A 23,162-nucleotide genomic window follows, 5' to 3' on the forward strand; every position below is an offset into this window, starting at 1 on the left:
TACTTTTCTTTATCGTCACTTTGACCCAAATGGTTTGTAGATATATATATATTTTTTTTTAAGTAAATGGCAGAACCTCCTATTTACATTCACTCCTATCTTACCACCCAATCCATTTTTTATTTACGTGGAGTATTAAAGTATCTCCTAAGGGATTAAAATCCTCTTTAGAATTAGGATTTGGACAAAGTCGATGAAGTAACTTAGTAAATGAAAAGGTAAAACAAATGTGCATGCCGCTTTTATCTTTATAGAGATTGTTTTTACAAATATCCTATTTTATGATAATAAATTTTTTATCTAAACATAAAACAAAATCAAGAAAATGTGAAAGTAAAAAGACAAAGAAGCTCTTGAATGATTTTAATTATTCTATTTTTTTTTTTAAAAAAAACTCTTGTAACTACTCTTTTCAATTATAACTCGCAATCACCTATCTCATTATATAAAACATAATCGATTCGAAAAAGCTGTTAAAAAAAATGTCGGTAAGTTCACATTTCAAATTCTGTGTCCATATCTCTGGTCCTGACAAGACCTTCTACCCCTTCTACACAACCCCATTGAATTTTGCTTCTTAAATAGAGTTGGAATTGTGATGGTGTATAAATAATTTTAACTACCTAGCAGGGTATAAAAAAGGGTGCTAGCACTAGATTTTACAATAAATGTATACTCCATCATGTACATGCAAAAGTACATTGTGGTATAAACACACATGTCATCTTTACCAACTAGTTCTTCAAGTGTATTTCTAAATAATTTTTCCATATATCTAAACTGAGTATCACTTTGTCATAAAACAAAAGATGTAAAATTGTCTAGCTTTAAGGAGTGTTCTCATTAATGTACATGAAACAACATGTTAGTATGCAAATTTACATCTAGTTTTGGACACATGGTATTATTATAGTTATAGCTTTGTTGCCACGGCAATTCCAAATCCAAAAGGACTGTAACATCCTTCACCGGTCCAAAGAAAAAAACAGTAGTAGTGTGGTTGTTGACTAGAGATTTTGTCCTCAGATGGAAATGTGAGATTTGTCCTTGGATGGGAATTTTGCCGTGGTAATAAAATTTAATTTAACTGTGGTAATAGTAGTATCAGCCCAAACCATCCTTATTCCGTAATCAGTACCATGAGGTAACCACCGGTTCACTTCCCTTTCAATGTTCTAAGCATTGAGAATGACAAATTACAGCATGCCAAATGGTAAGGAATTGATGTAATTTTCCACTGAAACAGAAGCAAGATTAGTATTCCAGTCTTAGGGAAAAGAAATTCTTGTGAAACATTCTCCGTGGAATACTTTCTTGTAGTATAGTTTAGTCAATGTAGTAATTTGAAATGGATTTTGCCTTTTCTCGCTGCTGGTCTGCATCACCCATATCCTTCGAAAAAATCGCACGAGGCTGCGGGGCTGTCATTTTCTAGAGCACCTTTTTGTGTGAAGAATGCCGTCCTATATACTTCTCGGTGCTATTTAGTACTGTATCTAGGGAAAGGAAATTAGATATTTATTTAAATAATTCCAACATGGGAATGAAGCCGGATGTACAAAATATCTTTTGGGCCTTTTTGGTAAAATAATTTTTTGCCAAAATTTTTCCCTATGAGTTTTTTTTTTTACCAATTTTAACTATAGTAACTTCATAAAAATTTTCAAAAATTTTAAACTACACACCTTAAAATACTCAAAAATATGTAAAAAAAAAAAAAAAACCCTTTCTTCCATTCCTTTGCTTAATCTCCCACCTCAACTCACCACTATCTCTGCTACCGGCCAACACCGACTGGCTTCTTTGTTAGTGGTAATGTCGACGATTGTTTTCTTTCTTAATTTTTCCTTCTCATTTCTCTCTCTCTCTCCTCCCTTTCCCCCTTTCCCTCTTCTCCTCTCCTATTCTCCTTCTTTCCTTCCCTCTCCCTTGATTCAATGACGAAGAAGGAGAAGAGAAAAAGGAGAGAAGAGGATAGGGAGAAGGGGAGGAGAGGAAGGAGGGAGAGAAAGAGAGAAAGAGAGAAGAAAAAAAAAAGATTGTAGACAATGGTAGCCGGCCAATGGGAGCCAACGGGAAGTGATGGAGATGATGAGTAATGTGATTGGAAATAAGAAGAGGAGATGAAAGAAAGGGGAAAAGAAACAAGAAACAAGAAAAAAAGAAAAAAAATTTTCTTAAAGAAAAGTTTTTACAAATTTTAAAAAGTTCTTTTGATAAATTTTATTTAAAATTTTATCATAAATTACAGTAAAATGTTAGATAAATAATAAAAAAAATCATTTGTGAAACGGGCCTTTGTTAGTAGGCTAATAAAACTTCACATACATGCATGAGTAACAATCTTGGAATATGATAAACCAAGTGAAGATTTGTTTTCATTTCACACATCTATATCTATATCTATATGTATTCAGGAAGGGATTTTTAGCAGAAACCCTCTCAATGCCTTCTAAACTTGTCATACTTTTTTCTAAATTTTTGTATTTATTTTAATATATAAAAAAGTAGTGGGTTATAACCCACCTTATCACCAATCAATATTCCCATTATCCCACTATCACCTTATCACCAATCAATATTCCCACTATTTCACTCCCACTATCCCACTATCTTAACTCATATTTTTGTATTTATTTTAATACATAAAAATATAGTGGATTATAATCCACCTTATCACCAATCAATATTCCCACTATCCCACTATCACCTTATCACCCATCAATATTCCCACTATCTCACTCCCACTATCCCACTATCTTAACTCATCCTACAATTACTCCTACAAATTTTTCTTTTACTGATTGACTTAATTAACTTATCGAGTTAATTCCCTCACCTCTCTCTCAGTTTCTTATTTGTTTTGGGTTCTCTATTGATTTTGTAAATGTATTGATTTTGTTTCTTTTATGAGCAGTAGTGGAAGATATTATGTGCAGAGACTCCAGCAGAAATCAACTTTCTTGCGGCCGGCTTAATTTTCCAGGTCAGTCCCCTCTGCCTTTTAAGTATGTTTGCTTTTGCTTTGTTTTTTGTCATGAATGATATTGCATTGATTTTCTGATCATCCATTATTTCTGAAAACTTTTTACAAAATCTTATAAATGGTTGTTTGCTTATTGTTACACTGTAAAGCAAAGATGAAAAGGTATTGCTTGCTTATATAATTGCGGATGGTATAGGTTCATGATTGAGAGTTCTACTATTTCTAACATAAATTGTATATTATAAAAATTTATTTGTTTGTATTACTGAAATTTTTTTAATTATTTTTTATTGCACATTTATCACATAAAATAGGTGTTACGATAGTTATTTTCATAATTTTATTACAAAAATGATTGTGCATGAAATAAAAAAAAGATTTTTTTATAATTAAAAAAAAATTAAAAATGGTTTATAATTGGAGAAAAACAATTCAGATACTACTCATAACTAAGGCACTATACGCCCATTATTAAAATTGGATTAATTTTTAATTTCGTCAAAAATCGTTTTGGCAAAATTGCATTCTAGCATTTATTTTCTTTATCAACAATGACAATTATAACTACGTGATTCATCTATCTAGCAACAGCACAATTCAACTCATGGAATAAATAGTTCATTGCTTAAAGTACTTAAACGAAAGGTTAGAGCCAAGTCCTACTTAACACTTGCAAGTAATATATTACAATTAGAAAAAAGAAAATGATTCAAGAGGAGCAAAAAACTCACCAAGCCCCTGACATATGTGCAATCGTCAAGGCACTTTTGAGCATTTAAAACTGCATTCCTTAGTTCAGGTAACCACTTCTCTGTAATTGTTTTCATTTGATTACAATGCAATTCTATTAAATTCTATTGATGCTATTTCTATATTAATTATTGTATTTTTTTTGTTAACAGTTCTCATACAATGTATCACTATTTACACATAAAATAAATACATAAACTATTGATTTTTAATTTAATATATATTTTATTTCTAGATCAAAGAAATGAAAAATCTAATTGTCCTCAAGATCACCAGGCATCCACATCACCAATGATTTTGCGTGATCATGGTAAATATACAGTTTCTTATATCGTCATACTCATCTTACATACACACTTTTTGGCTGCACTATCTTGCTAAATCAACTATAGATAAAATACAATACAATTGTATTACAATTGTTCGATTACAATACAATTGTATTACATTCTATTGATGCTATTTATAGACAACTTAGCAATTTTATAGATTAGCAATTTATTTTATTTTATAGATTACCAATTACTACATGTACCAAAATATTTTTATATAGGGATTACTTCATTAACGATGGGTGCTAATAACAATTCAATTGGTGCGTATTTTTCATTTGATTACAACACAATTGTATTAAATTATATTGATGCTATTCTATATTAACTATTGTATTTTTTTGTTAACAATTCTCATACAATGATAAAAAAAATTCTTATACAACCGAAAAAAGACGGGTTTTGAATGATATATACATTCTATTATATTTTAAACTATTGTTAAACATATATTATATTTTAATTTTATTGGTAAAATTTTTTCACCTTTATTTGTTCACCATTTTATTTTTTTTTTCAATAATGTCAGCACCGTGCTATGCACGGGTATTCCCACTAGTTGAAGACCAATAGTCCAAGCCGCAGAAAGCAATTTTGCCAATTAGGGACGCCAACCAAGCCCCCCCTCAGGGCGCCAGCCCCGTGCTCTTTTTCCCAACCCTTTTGGTGGTTGGATCTACTGATCGTACACGTGCACTACCAGACACAGATCCCTATAAACAAACATGCATTATTATTAGGATTGCTCCCTTCACAGGTACGGACTAAACAACCCCTGCCCCGTGGCCCCTTCCATCATCAGCTTAAGCTGCACAAGTCCCCACGGCACTTTTTAACTGCACATGGCATAACAAAAATACCAGAACCAACTCCGTCCGTCAATTTCACAACAGTTGTGGACCCAATGTACGAGGGACATGATTATCCGAAAAAAGAAGCAAAATCCCAAGACCTAGATCACATGATGTGCAACATTTCTAATGTCGCGTCTGAAGTTCACAGTTTTCTATATTTATATTATGAATTACATTCATATTGATTTGCATAATTGAACAAAAGATTATATTATGTTGAAATGCACAAATTTGAGTCGATTGAACTGACAATCGTTCGCGTCTAATTTCCTCATCGCTAATAATCAACTAATACGGGTTTGCCAAGTTCGCCATGAAAGACTTTTTAAATCTCTTTCGGTTCCAAGTCAAGAGTTTAAACCTTACTTACTAAATCTGCACAGTAAATTCAGTTTCCTTTTCATCAAAAAAATTTTGAGTGTGTTGGTCTACACAATCTTCCAGTATAACTGGTGCAACCTTTACCCTCTTTACATAATTTTTATAGTGTATAAGTAGAATAAATGATTGATACTTATTGGACTCAACTGTCTAACTTTTGGCTCTTAACATGGTTTAGTTGGGTTCTCTCTTCTCCATCGTATATAAGTATAATAAATATTGCGAGGATGGATAGAAAAAAAGTAAATTTTATATACACTATCAGTGTATACATCATCACGAATTGGATGAATGATACATGAGTAAAATTTGAATTTAAAATTTAAATTTTATACATGTATCATATATGTGATGGTGATAGTGTATATATGTATAAGATATACAAGATTAATCCTCAAAAAAATAGAAGTGATGTTAGTGGGTCGCACTTTATATATAACGTGTGATGGACAAAGAACATAATACTAGTTTTTTACAACCATTTACTACTTGGTACTGATGGGACGCTTGAAAATGCTAGATAGCAGGCATGGAGAACTCACACTCCCATTTTTTTCCCCCAGTCCAATTTCAAACTTCAAATGACGGCACAATATGAGTAGCCAACTTGATTTAGACATCGAATCCTTCGACACAAAATATTGAAGGGTGTTACAGAGTTTACAACTTACGTATACATGATTAACATATCATAGATTTACCAAATCGCTCACACAGTTGCAGTTTTCGAATGGCATAGCCCTCCGCCACGCATGACGTATGAAGCCAGCTACCCCTCTTCCCACGCCCAAATTGGCTGGTGAATGCAGAGCATTTTTACCCTGTATTGCAATTCATGTAATTTCCGTGACCTAAGAAATATGTGTAGATGTTGATTGTCCTTACGTGACCAAGCTGCTGCTTTGGGTCAGCATCTTTCAATTATATACCCCAGGCTTCTCCAGGCCTACCTGTTGATATTTTGTCCCTATTACTGACGATATAAGAGATTTCCCATGTCTCTATATTCTAGCCTGGTGGTCCTTTCTTTATATTCAGCCTTTTCGTGGGATCTCTATTTCTTTCATTATTAATTGTTCTCACTCCTCAATCCTTAAAAAGCTTTGCGTAAGTGATGCTATTGATCATCGGTGCTGTTCATAGTTTGGTTTTCTTCGTTTTCTCTGCTTTAATATATGTATTATCTGTTTTCTGAATCTGGGTTTTCTCTCGTTTCGTTTCATGCATGTCCCAATACCTATTCCACTTCTTCTGCCAAATGGGAGTTCTTTAAGTCCTGAGTTCTGGTCTAAGATAAAATGATGTTCTCTCCCTCCACCGGGGGCGCCGCGGGGGCGGCGTCTCTGCCTTTATTATTATTTTTTTGGCTGCCTTTCTTCTTTCTTGTCTTCTTTCCTCCTGTTTTAATTATTTTTGTTGGACGTCAGTACGCCAAGGAATATTTGATTGGCGGTATCTATCTGTCTCTGGAATTAAAGCACATTAGCAAACATTACTTGTTGAACCCATATCTTAATTTTTTGCTGAAATGATTTTATCTGTCATTCTGCACGTCGCACGTGAGGGTTTTTTTGGCTGAATCTTGATTTATGAAATGCAGAATGCTAAGCTGCTGATATAGTTTGCCCCGGAACTACTTTTCTTGAAGACAATTAAAGGCTTCAAGAATGTCTACCCTTTCTGCTGATGTTTCTCAAAATGGTACTATCAAGAATGTTGATTCGTCGAGTAGTGTTTTTGAACTAGAAGAGTATGATTTCTCCAAGTTGCCAGATAGGCCTAAGAATCTGAATATAGATAGACAGCGATCATTTGATGAAAGGTCACTTACTGAATTACCAATGGGACATTCTCCTTGTCCCCCGTCGAGGGCGGATAACTACTATGGAGCTTTAGATCATTTTGACGGTTTTTTTTCCCCCAGTAAAAGGTCTCTCCTTAATACTCCGAGGTCATTATTCGGATACGAGCCACATCCCATGATTGCTGAGGCATGGGAAACTTTACGCCGTTCATTGGTCTATTTTCGTGGTCAACCGGTTGGGACCATTGCAGCATTAGACAGTTCTGAAGAAAAACTCAACTATGACCAGGTGAAGCAAGTGATACATTGAAAACGTTACTTCTATCTTTCTAGAGCAGTATTTAGTTTTCGCGAACAATTTTTTTTTTTTTGACTCGTGAGTAGTAGCAATTTAATTCATTTTCACTTGAGAGCACGTAGGTATTAGAACATGAAGATTGGGTTCTGATTTGTGGCGTTATCTCGTCTCTTCTCAGTTAAATGCAGGGATTAAGGTGCTGTAATCTCTAGTGAATGTGTTGTTTACCTACGTTAACTAAAGGTTGATTGGTAGTTTATATTCTACTTGATGCATGACCAGCGTTAGGCTACCAACAAGTATGTTCATCATAAATGGGCTTTTAGAGTTGTTAGAATGGCAGAGCGCATCGCATGAAATAGAGATTCCTAATAGCCAGTCCATGGATAATATGGAAAATCATTTGCAAACTGTCATTTGGATAAGGTGTTGTTATGCTTTATGTTATTTTGAAGAAAAAATTACTATTAATTTTTTTATCTGTTTTTCTTTTCCTCCAATTACTCTATCTGCCTCCAGCTTGCATTTAGATAAAATGGCATATGATACTTTTACAGGCCTATTCCATCCTATTCCATTTGTACATGTGGTGATTGACATCTTTTTTTCATGTAGGTGTTTGTCAGAGATTTTGTTCCTAGTGCATTGGCCTTTCTGATGAATGGAGAACCTGAAATAGTGAAAAATTTCATCTTGAAGACCCTTCGGCTTCAGTCATGGGAGAAAAAGATTGATCGATTCCAATTGGGAGAGGGTGTGATGCCTGCTAGTTTCAAAGTACTCCATGACCCAGTCAGGAATACTGAGACATTGATGGCAGATTTTGGCGAGAGTGCAATAGGAAGAGTGGCTCCCGTTGATTCTGGGTTTTGGTGGATCATATTACTTCGAGCATACACAAGGTCAACAGGAGATTCTTCTTTGGCTGAGATGCCTGAGTGTCAGAAAGGCATGCGGCTAATTCTCAGTTTATGCCTTTCAGAAGGATATGACACATTCCCAACTCTTCTTTGTGCTGATGGATGCTGTATGATTGATCGCAGAATGGTGAGTTCCCGACAGTCTATGCTAATTTTTAGTTTTGTTGCTTGTGAGATAGGCTTTTCTCTACATTTGTTTCTTTGCTTTTTATTTCTCCTTTCTTTAGAACTCCTCTCGCTCAATGATCTTATGGTTTTGATATGATTGGAAGTAACAGGAATGAGTAAACTACTGTCAGTGAGAAATGACTTTGGTGGTTGACTGGAGCTTCTCCAATTCTTACACCTTACAGCTCAAAACTTTCATTCACATATTGCTGATTTTTCATTAAAATTTTCATCATAGAGTTGATTTTATGGTATCAAAGATATAGCTTCTACATCTATTATTCCACATCCCCTGCTGAATGTTAACATAGATCCAATCAGCATTATATTTGTTGCTTGCTGTCCAATAGATACAAAGTTTTGTAACACTGTGTTTTGGATAAGCAAGATGCCAATGGAGGTATTAGACTGTAGTGAACTAAAGATACAAAGATATTACACCCATAAAAACAAATAAGAACACAGCTCAAAGGCACATCAGAATTTGCTTCCTATATGTCAGATGTCTACTTGATCCCTATGCAATATTTTTGGCCGTTTGCTTTAACTAAACTTTGTAAGGCTAGAATTAGTGGTTGTGAATCGTGCTGGAAGCCTAAACATATGGAACTGTTTGTAAGGTGCTTCTTGAACAAAAATGTCATTGTTGGAATAGTGATATTAAGTATTGTTCTGTAGAATTGAGAAGCTAGTTGGTCTCTGAATATTCAATGGAGGAGTAGGTGTTCAGTTTAGAAACCAGAAATCCAGAATTAAGTGTGTTGAGCATTTGACTCTTCAGATCTAGAAGGTGGATGAACTTAAGTTGGAAACAGTACCTGACTACTGGTATGCAATCAGCTCAGCTTCTGTTTTGCAGAAGTTCAGAAAAAAATTACAGTTGGAAAAACCATGCAGTTAATGGTTTTTAAATTGTTGTCCTCCTGTCTCGCATGATTGAGGGCTATTATGGCTGCAAGGCTCTGGAGATTTTTGTTTTTGTTGTACTTATCCCTCTGGAAGATAGATTACAATGTCATTATCCATGTTGGTCAATGATGCTCAGTCGCTATTCAGATTTTAAGAAGTTCCCTTCTTCTTCTTCTTCGTCTTCTTTTTTTGGGGTTGTGATTCAAAATTTAATCCTTACTTTTGTAGGAAAGCAATTACTTCATGTACTTACTTGAATTGACCAATGATCACTAAATCAGAAGCTAGTGTTTATGCTTGCAATCAAACACTGCCAAAAGCTCTTAATTTTTGCTTTCAAAGGGTGAATGATTACTTGGAAGAGCTTTTTCCTTAGCATTGAGTTCTATGCTCTCATGTTTTAGAGTATTATTTTTCCTTTTCTCCTCAGGGTGTTTATGGATACCCAATTGAAATACAAGCACTTTTTTTCATGGCCTTGAGATGCGCCTTGGTTTTGCTCAAGCAAGATGCTGAAGGGAAGGAGTTTATGGAACGGATAGATAAGCGTCTTCATGCTTTGAGTTATCACATGAGAAGTTACTTTTGGATAGATATGAAGCAGCTCAATGACATATATCGGTATAAAACTGAGGAGTACTCCCACACAGCAGTAAATAAATTCAATATCATGCCTGATTCTCTTCCAGAATGGATATTCGATTTCATGCCAACACTTGGTGGCTACTTTGTTGGAAATGTTGGCCCTTCAAACATGGACTTTCGTTGGTTTTGCTTGGGCAATTGCATTGCAATATTGTCATCCTTAGCAACACCTGAACAGGCAACTGCCATTATGGATCTTATTGAGTCTCGTTGGCAGGAACTTGTTGGAGATATGCCTCTGAAGGTTTGTTATCCAGCTATAGAGGGCCACGAATGGCAGATCATTACTGGATGTGATCCAAAGAATATTAGGTGGAGCTACCATAATGGAGGATCATGGCCTGGTAAGCTTTCATTTAGATTACCATACTTTGCAATTTAATCGGAAGTGCACCTGCGCTAGAAAACAGAACAATCTGATGATTGTTTGTATGTCTGGTTTCAAGTTCTCAAGTAACTTGTTTCTTGACTACATCATAGTGGTTTGTTGGTTGAAAAAATGCTTGAGTTTTTTAATGGTTATGGTCTTGAGATTGTCAAAAGAAGAAACAGTATCCATTTTCTGAGGTGGATATTGTTGTACTGATTTTATGGAGTTGTTAAAGTATCGTTACCGTGTACCTGCATATTGATGCTGGCATCCTTCTTGTTGAACGGTCATGGACGGGGTGATTATTTTTTTATGTACTGTAATTGCTTTATCCTGAAAAAGTGAAAAGTGAAAAGCTTGCGGTATCTGTATACCTTTTATCTGGGTAAAATGCTTAGATTAATATCATTTTGGGTGAGGCAATGCTATAGAGAATGTGAGAAATGAACCCTTTTAAGGTTTTGCTTATAATTGTTTAATTTTTCGTTGCAGTGCTATTATGGCTCCTGACAGCTGCATGTATCAAGATAGGACGGCCTCAGCTAGCACGGCGTGCCATTGAACTTGCTGAAACCAGGCTTTCAAAAGATGGCTGGCCTGAATACTACGATGGCAAACTTGGTCGGTTCATTGGGAAACAGGCTAGAAGAAACCAAACATGGTCCATTGCTGGCTACCTGGTCGCAAAAATGATGCTTGAAGACCCTTCACATCTGGGAATGGTTGCACTTGAAGAAGACAAGCATCTGAAGCCTGTCTTGAGGAGATCATCATCATGGACCAATTGAAGCTTCTCCATGTTCTTTCTCCTTGCCTGCGACCTCAGTTTCTCCCTCATTTCTCGGGATGAATGGAGATACTTGCACAGTTGAACCAAGTAATTGAATAGAAGGGAAAGGGCAAAAGGCATATATTTGGGCTATAGGAGGGACCAAAGATTTTTAGCTCATCAAGAATTCTGTGAAAGATGAGCTTTCCTATTAATAGTTTTCAGTCAGGAACTTGCACTAACCAGTTAGCAGATACATATGATTCTGTCGGCTCTTTTACTTCTAAATGCTTAGCGTTATCTGGATTCTTTTCTCCAGCTAGTATTTTTTGCTGTCATTTTGCACTTAGTATAAAGTCTCTTCAAATTTTCTTCTGTTTCAGAGTTTTTTTTTTTTTTTTTTTTTTGGATAAGTAAGAATTTATTAGTACATAAGAATCAAAATAACATACATGATATGTCTCAAATCAACAACTTTAGCTTACACAACTTACATTCGATGCTAATGTCACAACAGTTTGAGATACTTTGTGTGCCAATTACAAAAGAAGCAGCAGCAGCAGCTAACACTAAAATTTCAAATTGAACAAATGTTCTTTGGTAACAACCAAATCCTTGCTAACACTAAAATTTCAAATTGAATAAATATTCTTTGATAACAACCAAATCCTTTGCAGCTATTTATTAGTATCCGTCTTCTTGACTTTCTTGAATGAGGACAATCTGCATCTAACTATTTGAAAGATCTCTTCTTGAACAACTTTTGTATCCCTGCATTCATTCCTGAATTCCCTTGAATTCCTTTCTTTCCAAATGCAGCAAAACAGCAGCTGCTAACAAAACTCTTGCTTGGGTTTTAGCAAGAAATTTGCCTTCCAAGTGAATTCCAACCCAATCAATCAAATTGCTCCAATTGGTTTGAGGCCATTGGACAGCACATTTGGATTTGAAAAAACTCCAAATACTATTAGTCACAGAGCAATCAAAAAACAAATGGCTGTGGTCTTCAATGTGAAGTCTACTGAACATGCAACTCACATTTATTTTGTTTCAAAGTACTTACTAGCGCTTTTGAAGTCAAATCTGAGAGCAGGAAGTTTGCCTGTTTTCTTTGCCCTTTACTAGCTTCTTCAGAAAACTCCACTTTTCAGACGGCTTCTTAACGATTTCATACAAAAGATTCAACAAAATGTTACTAGAAGTATTATTATTTTTATGCGGTAATCTAACCGTCTTAAAGATTCTGTGTGTACACTGTACCAAAGGTGCATAATGCATAGCGTGTAACCTTAATTAAACAGCTTTTTTATTTCATAAATTTCAAAAATACAGTCTTTTAGGCTAAATGTAGAAAACGACTAATAAACTTATGACATTTATACTCATAATTTTACACTTATTCTTCTATTGTATTTTCAAAAAAAATCCTTATAATATATATATATATATATATATGTATATGTGTAGGAGTATTATATCTATCCAGTAAAACTTTAATTGCATTAGGCTGGTTCAGTGAGCAGTGTTCATCGGCCAATAATTCGATTAAAAAATTCTATTTTTTTTTAGCAAGATCAACATTTAATTACTGTCCAAACTTTTGTTTGGTAATTGGATTTCAACCGAATAATCAATATTTCAATAAAATATCCGAAATTTTAGGTTGGTTTTCTAATATAGATTAGTTAAGTATATTTAGTATGTAATTAATAATATAAAAGTTATTAATATGTTAATTAATGCTATGTTTTAAGATCACATATTTGTTTATAAGCATAAATTATAACTTATAACACTAATAACTAATACATATTATATATTAGTAGGCATGAAATATATAAAATATTTAATTAAAATATGAAATTCGGTAATTCAGTCAGTAATCGGGAATTCGAGAATTGAATTTCAATATCTATTCTCAAATTGTTTTACCAAAATTTAAGATTGGATCTTAATCGATTTTCTCGAATTTCCTTTTATTGATATCCGATTTTTCTATCCAATTTTTTTTTTTTGACAAGAAGTTCATAAACAATACCTATATTAACCCCACAAAATACAACCAAAAGGCAATTGCTGACTTTTGGTAGTACCCATGGAACTTAAGTATTACTCACACACACACTCAACAAACGATGTGGGACACAGGAAGAGGGAACAGCGGAGCCTCTACTAAGCACTAACTAACACTCACTCACTATGATTTTAACCTCACAAACATGTCTTTTTTCTTTTTGACAAGAAGTTCATAAACAACACCTAAATTAACCCCACAAGATACAACTAAAACGCAATTGCTGACTTTTGGTTGCACCCATGGAACTTAAGTAAATTTCGATCCAAATTGAATCGGCCAATTATTCATTTTTCTCGAAGTGTCAGCACCCCTTTTTCCGGTTACAAGTTTGCCCGTTCAAAAGTCTAAAGAGAACAAATAAGTGTAAGCATAACCTTTTTTTTTTTCAACTAAAAAATGTGACAAATTTGTTTGGGTTAAGCATATTTTGTAAAAATGTGTTAGATTAAATACTGTACGATTTTTTTCTAGGGATATACGCGACATTAAAAGACGGCTAAAAAAATTTAAAAAATAATTTAAGAACATATTTGTGATACAATAAAATTTTGCAAAAAAAAGAAAAGAAAAAGCGGTATCCAAGCAAAACAGGAGGTCAGCTTGCTAATTCCTTATTAAGTTGGTCAGACTGACTGCGTGAGACTCTAAGCTATAATCGACGAATCAGCCTGCTGCATCCTCGTAGAGTGGTTGACTTTTTTCAATTTCCACATCTTTTTCTTCGTTATATTTATATCCAAATACGATATGGGTTTAATTTAAACAGAAAAAGAGAAGGCCGATAGGGTATTTATGTTATATCTGCATCCAAATATAAATATATTCAATTTCGTGTTTAATTGTATTTCATTTTTTTTTCCTGTAAATCAGTGTCCGTTTGTTTCATTGCTAGGAGGAGTAAGGTAGCCTACCCCAGCAACGTCAGTAGCCAAGCCAACAACAATCACCAACACCACCGGAATCAGAATGAGGGGCACAGGGAAGAGGCCGATCCAAGCCGTCAAAACATGGGTACGGAGGCAACCACCCAAGGTCAAAGGTTTCCTCGCCGTGATTTCCGGTATGGCGGCCCTTGTTCTCCTCCGTGCTATCGTTCACGATCACGATAACCTCTTTGTTGCTGCCGAGGCCGTTCACTCCATTGGAATTTCTGTCCTTATCTATAAGCTTATGAAGGAGAAGACCTGCGCTGGTATCTCCAACTTCCCTTAATTTCGAATCCTCTGTAGGCTTCTCAATTCTTTTTTCTCTTTTTTATTTTTGTTGATTATTTCATCGTTTCTGACGGCAAAATTTGAGCTTTATTTTACATATTGCGGAAGGATCTTGTTTTGGATAGTGGGTTTTCTTTTTTCGAGTTTTTTTGGGGACTTTCAATTAAAAAGGCATTAAGATGTGGGTTTTCTGTTTTAAAATTTTTTTTTAAATTGTTTTGTAAAGAGTAGTTAAGTTGATATCAGAAAAAGATGCGATTTTTAATTCTCTTTTCTTAATTCGCTACGAGCTCAATTGCGCTTGGCTGTTGATCTTTTTAGGCTTTCCTTTAATGAGTTCTGGAGGGAAGAATATAACAATTGCCCCTTTTTCTAGAGTGTTTACCATTTCGTTTTGCTTCAATTCTTGGAGGGTTTTTTTTTTTGGGGGGGGGGAGAGAGGGTGTTGGCGTTGTTTGTTTTGTAGAATCTAATGCCTGCATTTGTTTATTCAATTTCTATTGATTTTACCTTTTTTATCATTTACTAATTGTTCAGTTGTCTAATTGGATTTTGTGTAGGGCTTTCACTCAAGTCCCAGGAGCTAACAGCTATGTTTTTGGCTGTTAGGCTTTACTGCAGTTTTGTGATGGAATATGATATACACACTTTGCTTGATTTAGCTACTTTGGCAACAACCTTGTGGGTTATCTATATGATCCGTTTTAAGTTGAAGTCGAGTTACATGGAAGACAAAGACAACTTTGCATTGTATTATGTGGTGAGTCCCAGATTGTTTGCATGCAATTGATCATTTCCTTATATAGGATGCATTGACATTTGATGTTTGCTGTCGCTCTTCATTGTAATTTTTCTACGAGTTAGTACTTTTTCGTTGGTTATCCAAGATCCTAGATGACCTTGTGCTACACTGACCATGAATTTGATGAGTGTCTTTTGGTGCTTCAAATAAGTGTGTTTGCTTTAGTTGAATTTGAATTTGCAGTGAGTTAGGTGGACTTTGGTTGGCAACACGTGTATTGGAACTTAGTCAGTGGTTTTGTAAAAGGGTACACGTGCTGATGCATTGAGCACATTTTAGGTTATGCAGAGGTGGAGATGTTAAATTCAGTTGATGTCCACTCACGTATGTTTTGTATGCTAAGTTCTAACACATGTATACAAAGTGAACTATGCTAAGTTTTTAACACATTTATACAAGGTGAACTGACTAAGTACTCATTTACAAAATGCAATTTCATGGTACCAAAATTATATCGTGGTTTCACTCACTTTGTCACATTCAATATATAAAATTTGGCATTAACAATAGTATGTGGCATTAAGAATTAGACTCAGGATGATAATATCACTGAATTTGAAATGACAGTGACTCAGCTCTTGGTCCTAAAGAACTTGTGCTTACATAACATGGCACTAATATGGGTATGGGAAGCATATAAGGAATTTCTGTATCTCCGAAATGAGTAAAGGGATGGTTTGTAAAATAAAACCATAGTAATAGAGAAGAAATAAACTCTGTCTTTCGTATGCATTGACATTTCTGCACTTGAAAAATTTAGTCAAAAATGGTTGCAGAGAGGAATAGGGTACCGGAGGATTTGAGAAGTTGCCACTATTATTTCAGGATCTTGAAAGGTTTGATTTGGTCTCTAAAAATTTAAATGAACTCTATATATCAAATTTTTGATTAGTCAACTGCGATAGCTCTTGCAATGTCACATGATATGATAAATCATTTACTTCCCACAATAGTTTTGAATCCTCCCAGTACATATGCTTGGAATATAGATTTGCCACGTAAAGTAAGGTGCTGGATTATCACTCAGTTACGGATGCAGTCAGTGATTCATAACATGTAGGATTTAGTAAGGTAGAATTATGCTTTCAATATGTTATGCGACTAAGCGTGCAAGTATGTATTGGGAGATAGGTGAAGCTGAGTGAAACAAATAATTAAGCTCAATTTGACATATAGCATGTCTTCTTCTATCGATAGTTTGAAATTGAGTGTTGGTCATTTCAGATTCCTTCTTGCACTGTATCCCTTTCCTTTGTTGTTTTCTGTTCCAAAGTGTTTCAATGGATTAGTTTTCTCATGCTGTCTGTGCTTACATAAATTGCTTGCTTTCCCCATTAGGTGGATAGTGTATCTATGTTACTACTAAAGCTTGTGGTTTATCTATTCTTTCTGGATAACACTTTGTGTCCTTTCTTGTGTCCGTGATGAATTTTCTTTTTACTTATAACTCTCGATTAGCGTAATAGGCTGTTCGTCAACATTTAGAAAATATTGTCCATAAACAGGTTTAGTGAGGGAGAAAGTTTTTGAGGTTATGGGTTTGTATTGGTGAATACTTGGTTTATTATGGCTAGGCCTATCACACAACGTTAATTTGATTTTTTCCTCCTCTTTTTTTGCATTTTTTTTGGGGGGGGGGGGGGTTTTGTGTGTGTGTGTGGAGGAGGAAGAAACTGGTTGGGGTTAGGAGAGTGTAACTCGAGTCTCTGTTCTGAGACAGAACAAGGCCCCTTAAGATTGTGCTTCTTTTTTTTTTTTTTTTAAATTTTCAACCACTTTTTCTTGTCGTTTCTTTTTCCTTGTTAGACTCAAGTCTCTGAGACAGAGAACAAGACCCTTTAATATTGGGCTATTTTTTATTTTAGTTTTCATCCACTTTTTCTCGTCATTTGTTTTCCTTTGTTAGATTTGTTCACATGTCCTTGTTTGTTTTTTACTCCTATGGCTTTTCTTTTCTTGTCCTTTTTTAATGATAGCATTGGTTTCTTATTGTGTGCAGGTAGTACCTTGCGCTGTTTTAGCTATACTAATTCATCCATCCACATCACATCACATCATCAACAGGATTGCCTGGGGTTTCTGTGTATATCTTGAAGCTGTTTCTGTGCTGCCTCAGTTGCGAGTTATGCAAAACACTAAGGTAGAATCACCAAGCCAAGAGACCTTTGTCTGATATTGGTTTGATTACTGGTCGTCGTGGTGATACTTTTATATTGTTCATTGCAGATTGTTGAGCCATTCACAGCTCATTATGTATTTGCATTGGGTATTGCAAGGTTTTTAAGCTGTGCTCATTGGGTTCTCCAGGTTTGAATTACTCACTTCATTATGTACATTTCTTGGAGTATGAGAAACTATCTGATATCATCTGACATCTGCTCAGTATGCGAATTAACATTGGTCTCATTGTCGACAAAATCATGTTGGTTCTTTTTAGATGGTAATAATTAGTTGACTTTGACACGAACTCTGAGGTGAAGTTTGGAAAAATAGTTGGCTTAGAACATAGTTGGAGAACATGCAGTACCATAAGCTAATTTATTCATTCTTAAGGACTTAAAAAAAATTAGGTAAACATCAATAGTGTTTTACTGACAGATCGCCTTTGATATGTGTCCATGTCCTTGTGTTTGATCAGTGTTTATGGTATATTATGACTGCGTGTCAAATAGTTCAGGCAAAAGTGGTGGTGGGTTAATAAGCATGGACTTCATCAGAGCAATTGGATATGAAATATGGTATAGGATGATGTTTATATTGCTGATTTGCGTGGGATTGAGTTCTTTTGAAACTATGCATAGTCAGAGTAGAAAGAGGGTATACTTGCACTGGCTCAAAGTGGCACTCGGGTGTTAGTTGCTTTCCTATGTCCAGAGTACTGTCCTTTTAAGTCACTAGACAACCTTGTCTAGGCAGACAGATTGCCCTTTGTTAAGCACATAGCTGATTAGTTGAAATCCTCCAAAAAGAGCTCGGACATGTTAAACGGTTTGTGTGAATTTGCTCTTCCCCCAAACTGAAACTTTGTTAACATGACTTTGACTAATTGTTGGCGTGATTTTTCTTCATTTTGACAGGTTCTGGACAGTCGTGGCCATCTGCTTACGGCTTTGGGATATGGACTGTGGCCTTCCATGGTGCTTATATCTGAAATTGTTCAAACGTTCATTCTAGCAGACTTCTGTTATTATTACGTGAAAAGGTGAACTCAACTTCTTGTACTTTATTATTCTCGAGCTCATGGAATCTAGAATGATAGCTGTTTTTTTGAACATTTCTATCCATGTTGCAGTGTTTTTGGAGGACAGCTGGTCTTACGCCTTCCTTCTGGAGTAGTATGATTCATTATCTGTCTGAGCAGGCCACCAAAAAGAAGTTGAATGTAGTAGTCGATTGTTTTCTTTTTAACTTTTTTGTCAGGGCTCTCTCCTCACGGTTCATGTTGGTTGCTGGTAATTCAGTGTCGAAATTTAAGGGAGTGATGGTCTGTAAAGTTGGCTATTCGAGCAACTTTGATATCTAATTAATCATTACTTGGTAACAGATAATAGCTTATTGGCCATCCTAAACACGCATAAAACCAAAAAGATATGCGTAATCAAGCAGATACACTTTTGTTGCTTCAAGTGCTCATGCATTAAAAGATAGATTGGTTATAGAGAAATCACCTTGGATAATAGCTGCTGTTTTTCAACGACCCCTTAGCTGTATTATTCAGCGGGTGGAGCAGGAAATCACTAACTACGCGGTGCTGTTTTCATCTTGTTTTAGCCTTTTTTGTTCAAAAGATGTGTAGCTCTCAAGAGAGTGTATCATATTGGTGTTGCCCGCAACAGGAAACTTGAATGTTAGGACGGTGCTTAAATTTCGGAATATTCATTGACACCAAAAAAAAGAAAAGAAAAGGAAAGAAAAGAATGTTGACGTTTGGGAGCCATTTTTTGCCCAGCAGAAATTGGACAGTGCCTATAGAATGGAAATTGTTATTAACGAGTGATAGTAAGGGATATGTGGTGGTATCAAGCTACAAAGATGGGAAGATATGACGATTATCTTGGAAAAGAAGTGGTCTAGCTCTAGCATTTGGCATGTACGATCCTTGCATACTTTCAAGAACCAGTTGACCCTTTTTGGTAAGTCTCATTTTATTGTTTTTGGTAAGCGTCTTTTCGTTTGCGACTTGATATGCCAAAAGCCTACAACTTTCCTCGTTTCTTTCCTGTTTGCAATGAGATGTGAAAGTTCCTCAGAAAATGAACAAGAAAAGTTCTCAAAGTTAAAGAGTTAGTGTATAGGCCCACAAAAATAGGGGTGATAATTTTGGATACGAATTGAAAATACTACATGAATTTAACACAAAATTAATGAGTTTGGATTGAGATTTTACAGGTTGGAATCAGAATCGGATCGACTTGATAAATTCGAAAAGAAAATAGATCGAATTCAGGTCATTCATGGGTTGATCCGATAACCCATTTATGAATTAAATTTTTTTTAATAAATATAAAAATATTTTATCCAACTAAACTAAGTTATTCTTTTTTTTTTCCCAAAGGCATTAATCACTTAATCCTAAATAAATTTGTTTAACTTGTGTGAAGTTGAAATTATTATGTTTGGACAAATAATGTATTATATTATTTTTTACTTTTATAGTGTCTTAGTTTATTTTAAATCTGGTTTGGAATAAAATACTTTTTCAATGTTTTAATTTATTTCAGATCTGGTATAGGATTGTTTTATCGAGATTTTTATTATTTGATTATGTAATTAGTCTTGTGCAAAATTGGTTTTATTAGAAACTATAGTGTTAAATTAGTAAATTGAAATTATGTTTCAGATCATATCAGGTCAATCCGAAAATTTCAGATTCAGATCAATCCAAAATTGATCCGCCAACCACAGTGCGAAACTACAATCCGAAATTGACCCGTTGCGGATTGATGGGTCGTATTCGGATCAACAGATTCCCTATTATACTTGAATCTCAATCCGACCAGCCAATCCGTTTTTAACCCGATTGCCACCCCGCGTAAAGATAAAGATGATTGCTGGAGAGTTTGGGGTTTGGCAGCTAAAGCGGTCAAGGAACTGCTCCAGAACCACAACAGCTGTGAAGCACAATACCTTAAAATTCAGTGGACCTTCCACACCACGAGCATTTGATTCTATGTCCATCCATGGCAGTAGTGGACAATACTACGACTATGCTACCAGCTTAGCTTACTAGGTTGTTAAAGTAAAAATGAAGAAGCAAAATTAAAGAAAGACATAAGCTAGCTTTCCTGGTATGAACTCGCCAAACTAAAGATATGTTCGTGCTGTGGGGTGTGGGGCTCTCTTTATAAATTGTAATCAATCATATCATCGACCTAAAGAGTCCCCCCCCCACTCTGGATTAGACCAAAGATGTTTCGTTCACTGAATCCGTTGCTTTCGTTCGACTCCTATCTGTCCTGGCTTCTTGAGCTCTAGTCGGTAACGAAAGAAAAGATGTACAGCTTATTGTAACTGTGTGTGTGTCACGTCACGCCTGGTAATGGAAATTACGAGCTCTAATATTTAGAAGAAATCGTGTTCGTAATTCCACCAAAATATATTAGAAATCGTTGAACTCAATCTCCAAATTCAGAACCTAATTATGAAGTCTTGCCTTCTAATTCTCAAACCTGAGTTTTAGCCTCTGCCTAACTTCCTATAGCAAGCCAAGCACAAGGTAAGTCAAGTTCCGCCAACCATTTTGCATGCAAATATGATAGTACTACTAGCATGTAATTGGTGCCAAGAGTTTTTAGGCTTATCCGGAAGACTTGACTTTTGGTTGGACTCGAGCTCTCATCATGCAAAGTCGGCACTGCATACCCATAGCATTATTTTTTATACATTATTTGTTATTATTGGATAATTGACATAACAACCACTTTTATATATTTGTTTCGCCAGTGCCTAAATCTGTATGTATCAATGAATGAAACGTTTTTGACGTATACCTAAAACTACATCAGGTAGCCTTGCTAAATGATTAGGGACATTATAGGAGATGATGCCAGCTGCCTCTGCATGCATATCCTGATATCGATCCATCCATTACTTAGTACGATGAATTTGTGTTCCCAAAGTCTTGTGATTCACCGATAAATCATCACTCCCTCCGTGCATGGTAATTATGCTAGTCTATATGGCAGTAGTATTTACCTTCTTATCAACCCCCCGAAAAAAAGAAGAAAGAAATAGTATATACCTTGTTCATGAGATTCTCTGTCCTCATATAAGCCTGCCAAGTACCACCTCCTCATGGCCGGCCTCTCTCCACTATAAATTGCGTACTTCTTCCCTCCCCACACCTTCATCACCTAGAAGCAAGACTCCTGCTGCCTCAGCTCCTAGCTCTTCAATTTCCTCTTATCATCTCATATTCTCGTTTCTTCCACAGAGTATTAATCTATCCATGGCTTTTGCAAAATTAATCATCCCGTTCATACTCGTTTCTTTGCTGGTTCTCCACCAAGTCCAAGCGGTTCAAACCAATCATCAACTGGTAACGTTTTCTTTAAATTCACAGCAATTTTCATCGCTGAATATCTAACGAGCAATAGCGTACCATCAAATTAGTTAGAGGAATATATAGTTTTTCATTTTCCTGCCATGCACCTCTTCCTACATCGTTTAAGATTTTAGTTCGCTTCTCTTATAAATCATGGAGTAATTTGACTTAACCCTTGTACTGCCTTTGTGGTGCAGACCAGCAATGCTGTTTCAAACACCGGTTATGGCCCAAAAATGGGTACGCGTTCAATAACTTGAGTTGTAGTAATTAGTTATTTTGTCATTGACATCCTACTAGTTGCTATTACTTTTATCAGCAGGAAAATAGTAGTATAAATAACCTTTAAGAGTTTAGGTTAGTGGTCGAAGAATTAATGGAAGCTTAATTTCTGGCAGATTGTGGGGCAGCTTGTGCAGGGAGATGCCAGTTATCATCGAGACCAAGGCTTTGCAAGAGGGCATGTGGAACCTGCTGTGTCAGGTGCAACTGCGTTCCTCCGGGGACTTCAGGCAACTATGAAGCTTGTCCTTGCTATGCCAGCCTTACCACCCATGGCAACAGGCGCAAATGCCCTTAAACGAACCACCACCAATTACTCATCTCTTCTCCATCACTCCCATCTCCATGCATGGATAGATTGATAGCTTATCGGTGTGCAGCATATGTCTTTGTTCGTGAAGTATCAATTTGGTTGCTGCAAATAAGATGTGAGAGAGTCGGTGTTGAAATTCCCTGGTGCAATTAATACCCTTTGCATGAGCGATATGTTGTCTACTACTGTATATGTTGTATGAGTGATGTGTCTTATGAGTTAATTTAGTTCAATGTGTACGAGAAATAAAAAGAAGTTGTGGCTGGCTGTTTCTTGTTTGTTGTTTTGTGCTGGTTGTACGTATATTGTTTTTTGTTTTTAACATATTTTGTATACGCTAGCTAATAGTATATATATTATCACTGTTAAATTTATGAGACATGAATAAAAAATTAAATTTTAAATTCAAACTTTATATAATAATAATAATTTATTTATTTAAAATTGACAATGACAATGCATACACACACAGTGTATATCAATGTATAAGATATAGTAATACAGTGAAAAAATTGCCATATTAGTAACTTATAATTGTTCTACGAAAGAGTGGTAATAATAGTTGTAACTATTGAGTCATAGATGTACATGGACACTAGTTAGGGATGGTTCAAAGCAGCACTTGTTTTTTTGGAATAATACCAAATTTGTAATTTTGGCTAATTAAAACACAATGGACAGTAGTTAGGAAACTCCAAATAATTTCTATTAAATGTGTCAACAAATGATGAAACTCTTATGTTA

The 23,162-nt window shown here is 35.3% G+C and overlaps 3 protein-coding genes across 6 annotated transcripts; all 3 read left to right on the forward strand.

The window, feature by feature from the left end:
- The first annotated feature begins 5,978 nt into the window (after positions 1–5,978).
- On the forward strand, positions 5,979–11,561 carry LOC113731178 (probable alkaline/neutral invertase B). 3 transcript variants are annotated; one of them, XM_072079236.1, is made up of 5 exons: positions 5,979–6,140; positions 6,904–7,396; positions 8,021–8,452; positions 9,833–10,391; positions 10,910–11,561. In XM_072079236.1, exons 2-5 carry the CDS (start codon positions 6,971–6,973, stop codon positions 11,203–11,205), a joined length of 1,713 nt encoding a protein of 570 aa, XP_071935337.1. In that variant the 5' UTR covers positions 5,979–6,140; positions 6,904–6,970; the 3' UTR covers positions 11,206–11,561. The 3 variants fall into 3 exon arrangements, with proteins under 3 accessions (XP_071935337.1, XP_027112081.2, XP_027112082.2); XM_027256280.2 differs by lacking the exon at positions 5,979–6,140 and adding an exon at positions 6,211–6,410; XM_027256281.2 differs by lacking the exon at positions 5,979–6,140 and adding an exon at positions 6,458–6,755.
- Positions 11,562–13,815: 2,254 nt separating this feature from the next.
- LOC140036727 (uncharacterized) lies at positions 13,816–18,827 on the forward strand. Of its 2 annotated transcripts, XM_072079238.1 has the most exons (7): positions 13,816–14,049; positions 14,156–14,455; positions 15,038–15,237; positions 17,279–17,419; positions 17,506–17,586; positions 18,357–18,481; positions 18,572–18,827. In XM_072079238.1, exons 2-7 carry the CDS (start codon positions 14,230–14,232, stop codon positions 18,618–18,620), a joined length of 822 nt encoding a protein of 273 aa, XP_071935339.1. In that variant the 5' UTR covers positions 13,816–14,049; positions 14,156–14,229; the 3' UTR covers positions 18,621–18,827. The 2 variants fall into 2 exon arrangements, with proteins under 2 accessions (XP_071935339.1, XP_071935338.1); XM_072079237.1 differs by lacking the exon at positions 13,816–14,049 and having other exon boundaries at positions 14,088–14,455.
- Positions 18,828–21,489: 2,662 nt separating this feature from the next.
- LOC140036728 (snakin-2-like) lies at positions 21,490–22,696 on the forward strand. The gene is made up of 3 exons (XM_072079239.1): positions 21,490–21,817; positions 22,021–22,063; positions 22,222–22,696. The coding sequence occupies exons 1-3, from the start codon at positions 21,728–21,730 to the stop codon at positions 22,401–22,403; spliced, it is 315 nt and encodes a 104-aa protein (XP_071935340.1). The 5' UTR covers positions 21,490–21,727; the 3' UTR covers positions 22,404–22,696.
- The last annotated feature ends 466 nt before the right edge of the window (positions 22,697–23,162 follow it).

Source organism: Coffea arabica, chromosome 2e, assembly GCF_036785885.1.
Source record: "Coffea arabica cultivar ET-39 chromosome 2e, Coffea Arabica ET-39 HiFi, whole genome shotgun sequence".
In the NCBI taxonomy this organism is placed as follows: Eukaryota; Viridiplantae; Streptophyta; class Magnoliopsida; order Gentianales; family Rubiaceae; genus Coffea; species Coffea arabica.

Excerpts from the sequence above, each read along its gene's own strand:
- LOC113731178 (XM_072079236.1), top strand. The coding sequence starts at position 6,971 with ATGTCTACCCTTTCTGCTGATGTTTCTCAAAATGGTACTATCAAGAAT. Across the intron at positions 7,397-8,020 it reads AAAAACTCAACTATGACCAG|GTGTTTGTCAGAGATTTTGT; the intron begins GTGAAGCAAGTG and ends TTTTTCATGTAG. Across the intron at positions 8,453-9,832 it reads GTATGATTGATCGCAGAATG|GGTGTTTATGGATACCCAAT; the intron begins GTGAGTTCCCGA and ends TTTTCTCCTCAG.
- LOC140036727 (XM_072079238.1), top strand. The coding sequence starts at position 14,230 with ATGAGGGGCACAGGGAAGAGGCCGATCCAAGCCGTCAAAACATGGGTA. Across the intron at positions 14,456-15,037 it reads GAAGGAGAAGACCTGCGCTG|GGCTTTCACTCAAGTCCCAG; the intron begins GTATCTCCAACT and ends GATTTTGTGTAG. Across the intron at positions 15,238-17,278 it reads ACTTTGCATTGTATTATGTG|GTAGTACCTTGCGCTGTTTT; the intron begins GTGAGTCCCAGA and ends TATTGTGTGCAG.
- LOC140036728 (XM_072079239.1), top strand. The coding sequence starts at position 21,728 with ATGGCTTTTGCAAAATTAATCATCCCGTTCATACTCGTTTCTTTGCTG. Across the intron at positions 21,818-22,020 it reads TTCAAACCAATCATCAACTG|ACCAGCAATGCTGTTTCAAA; the intron begins GTAACGTTTTCT and ends TTTGTGGTGCAG. Across the intron at positions 22,064-22,221 it reads CGGTTATGGCCCAAAAATGG|ATTGTGGGGCAGCTTGTGCA; the intron begins GTACGCGTTCAA and ends AATTTCTGGCAG.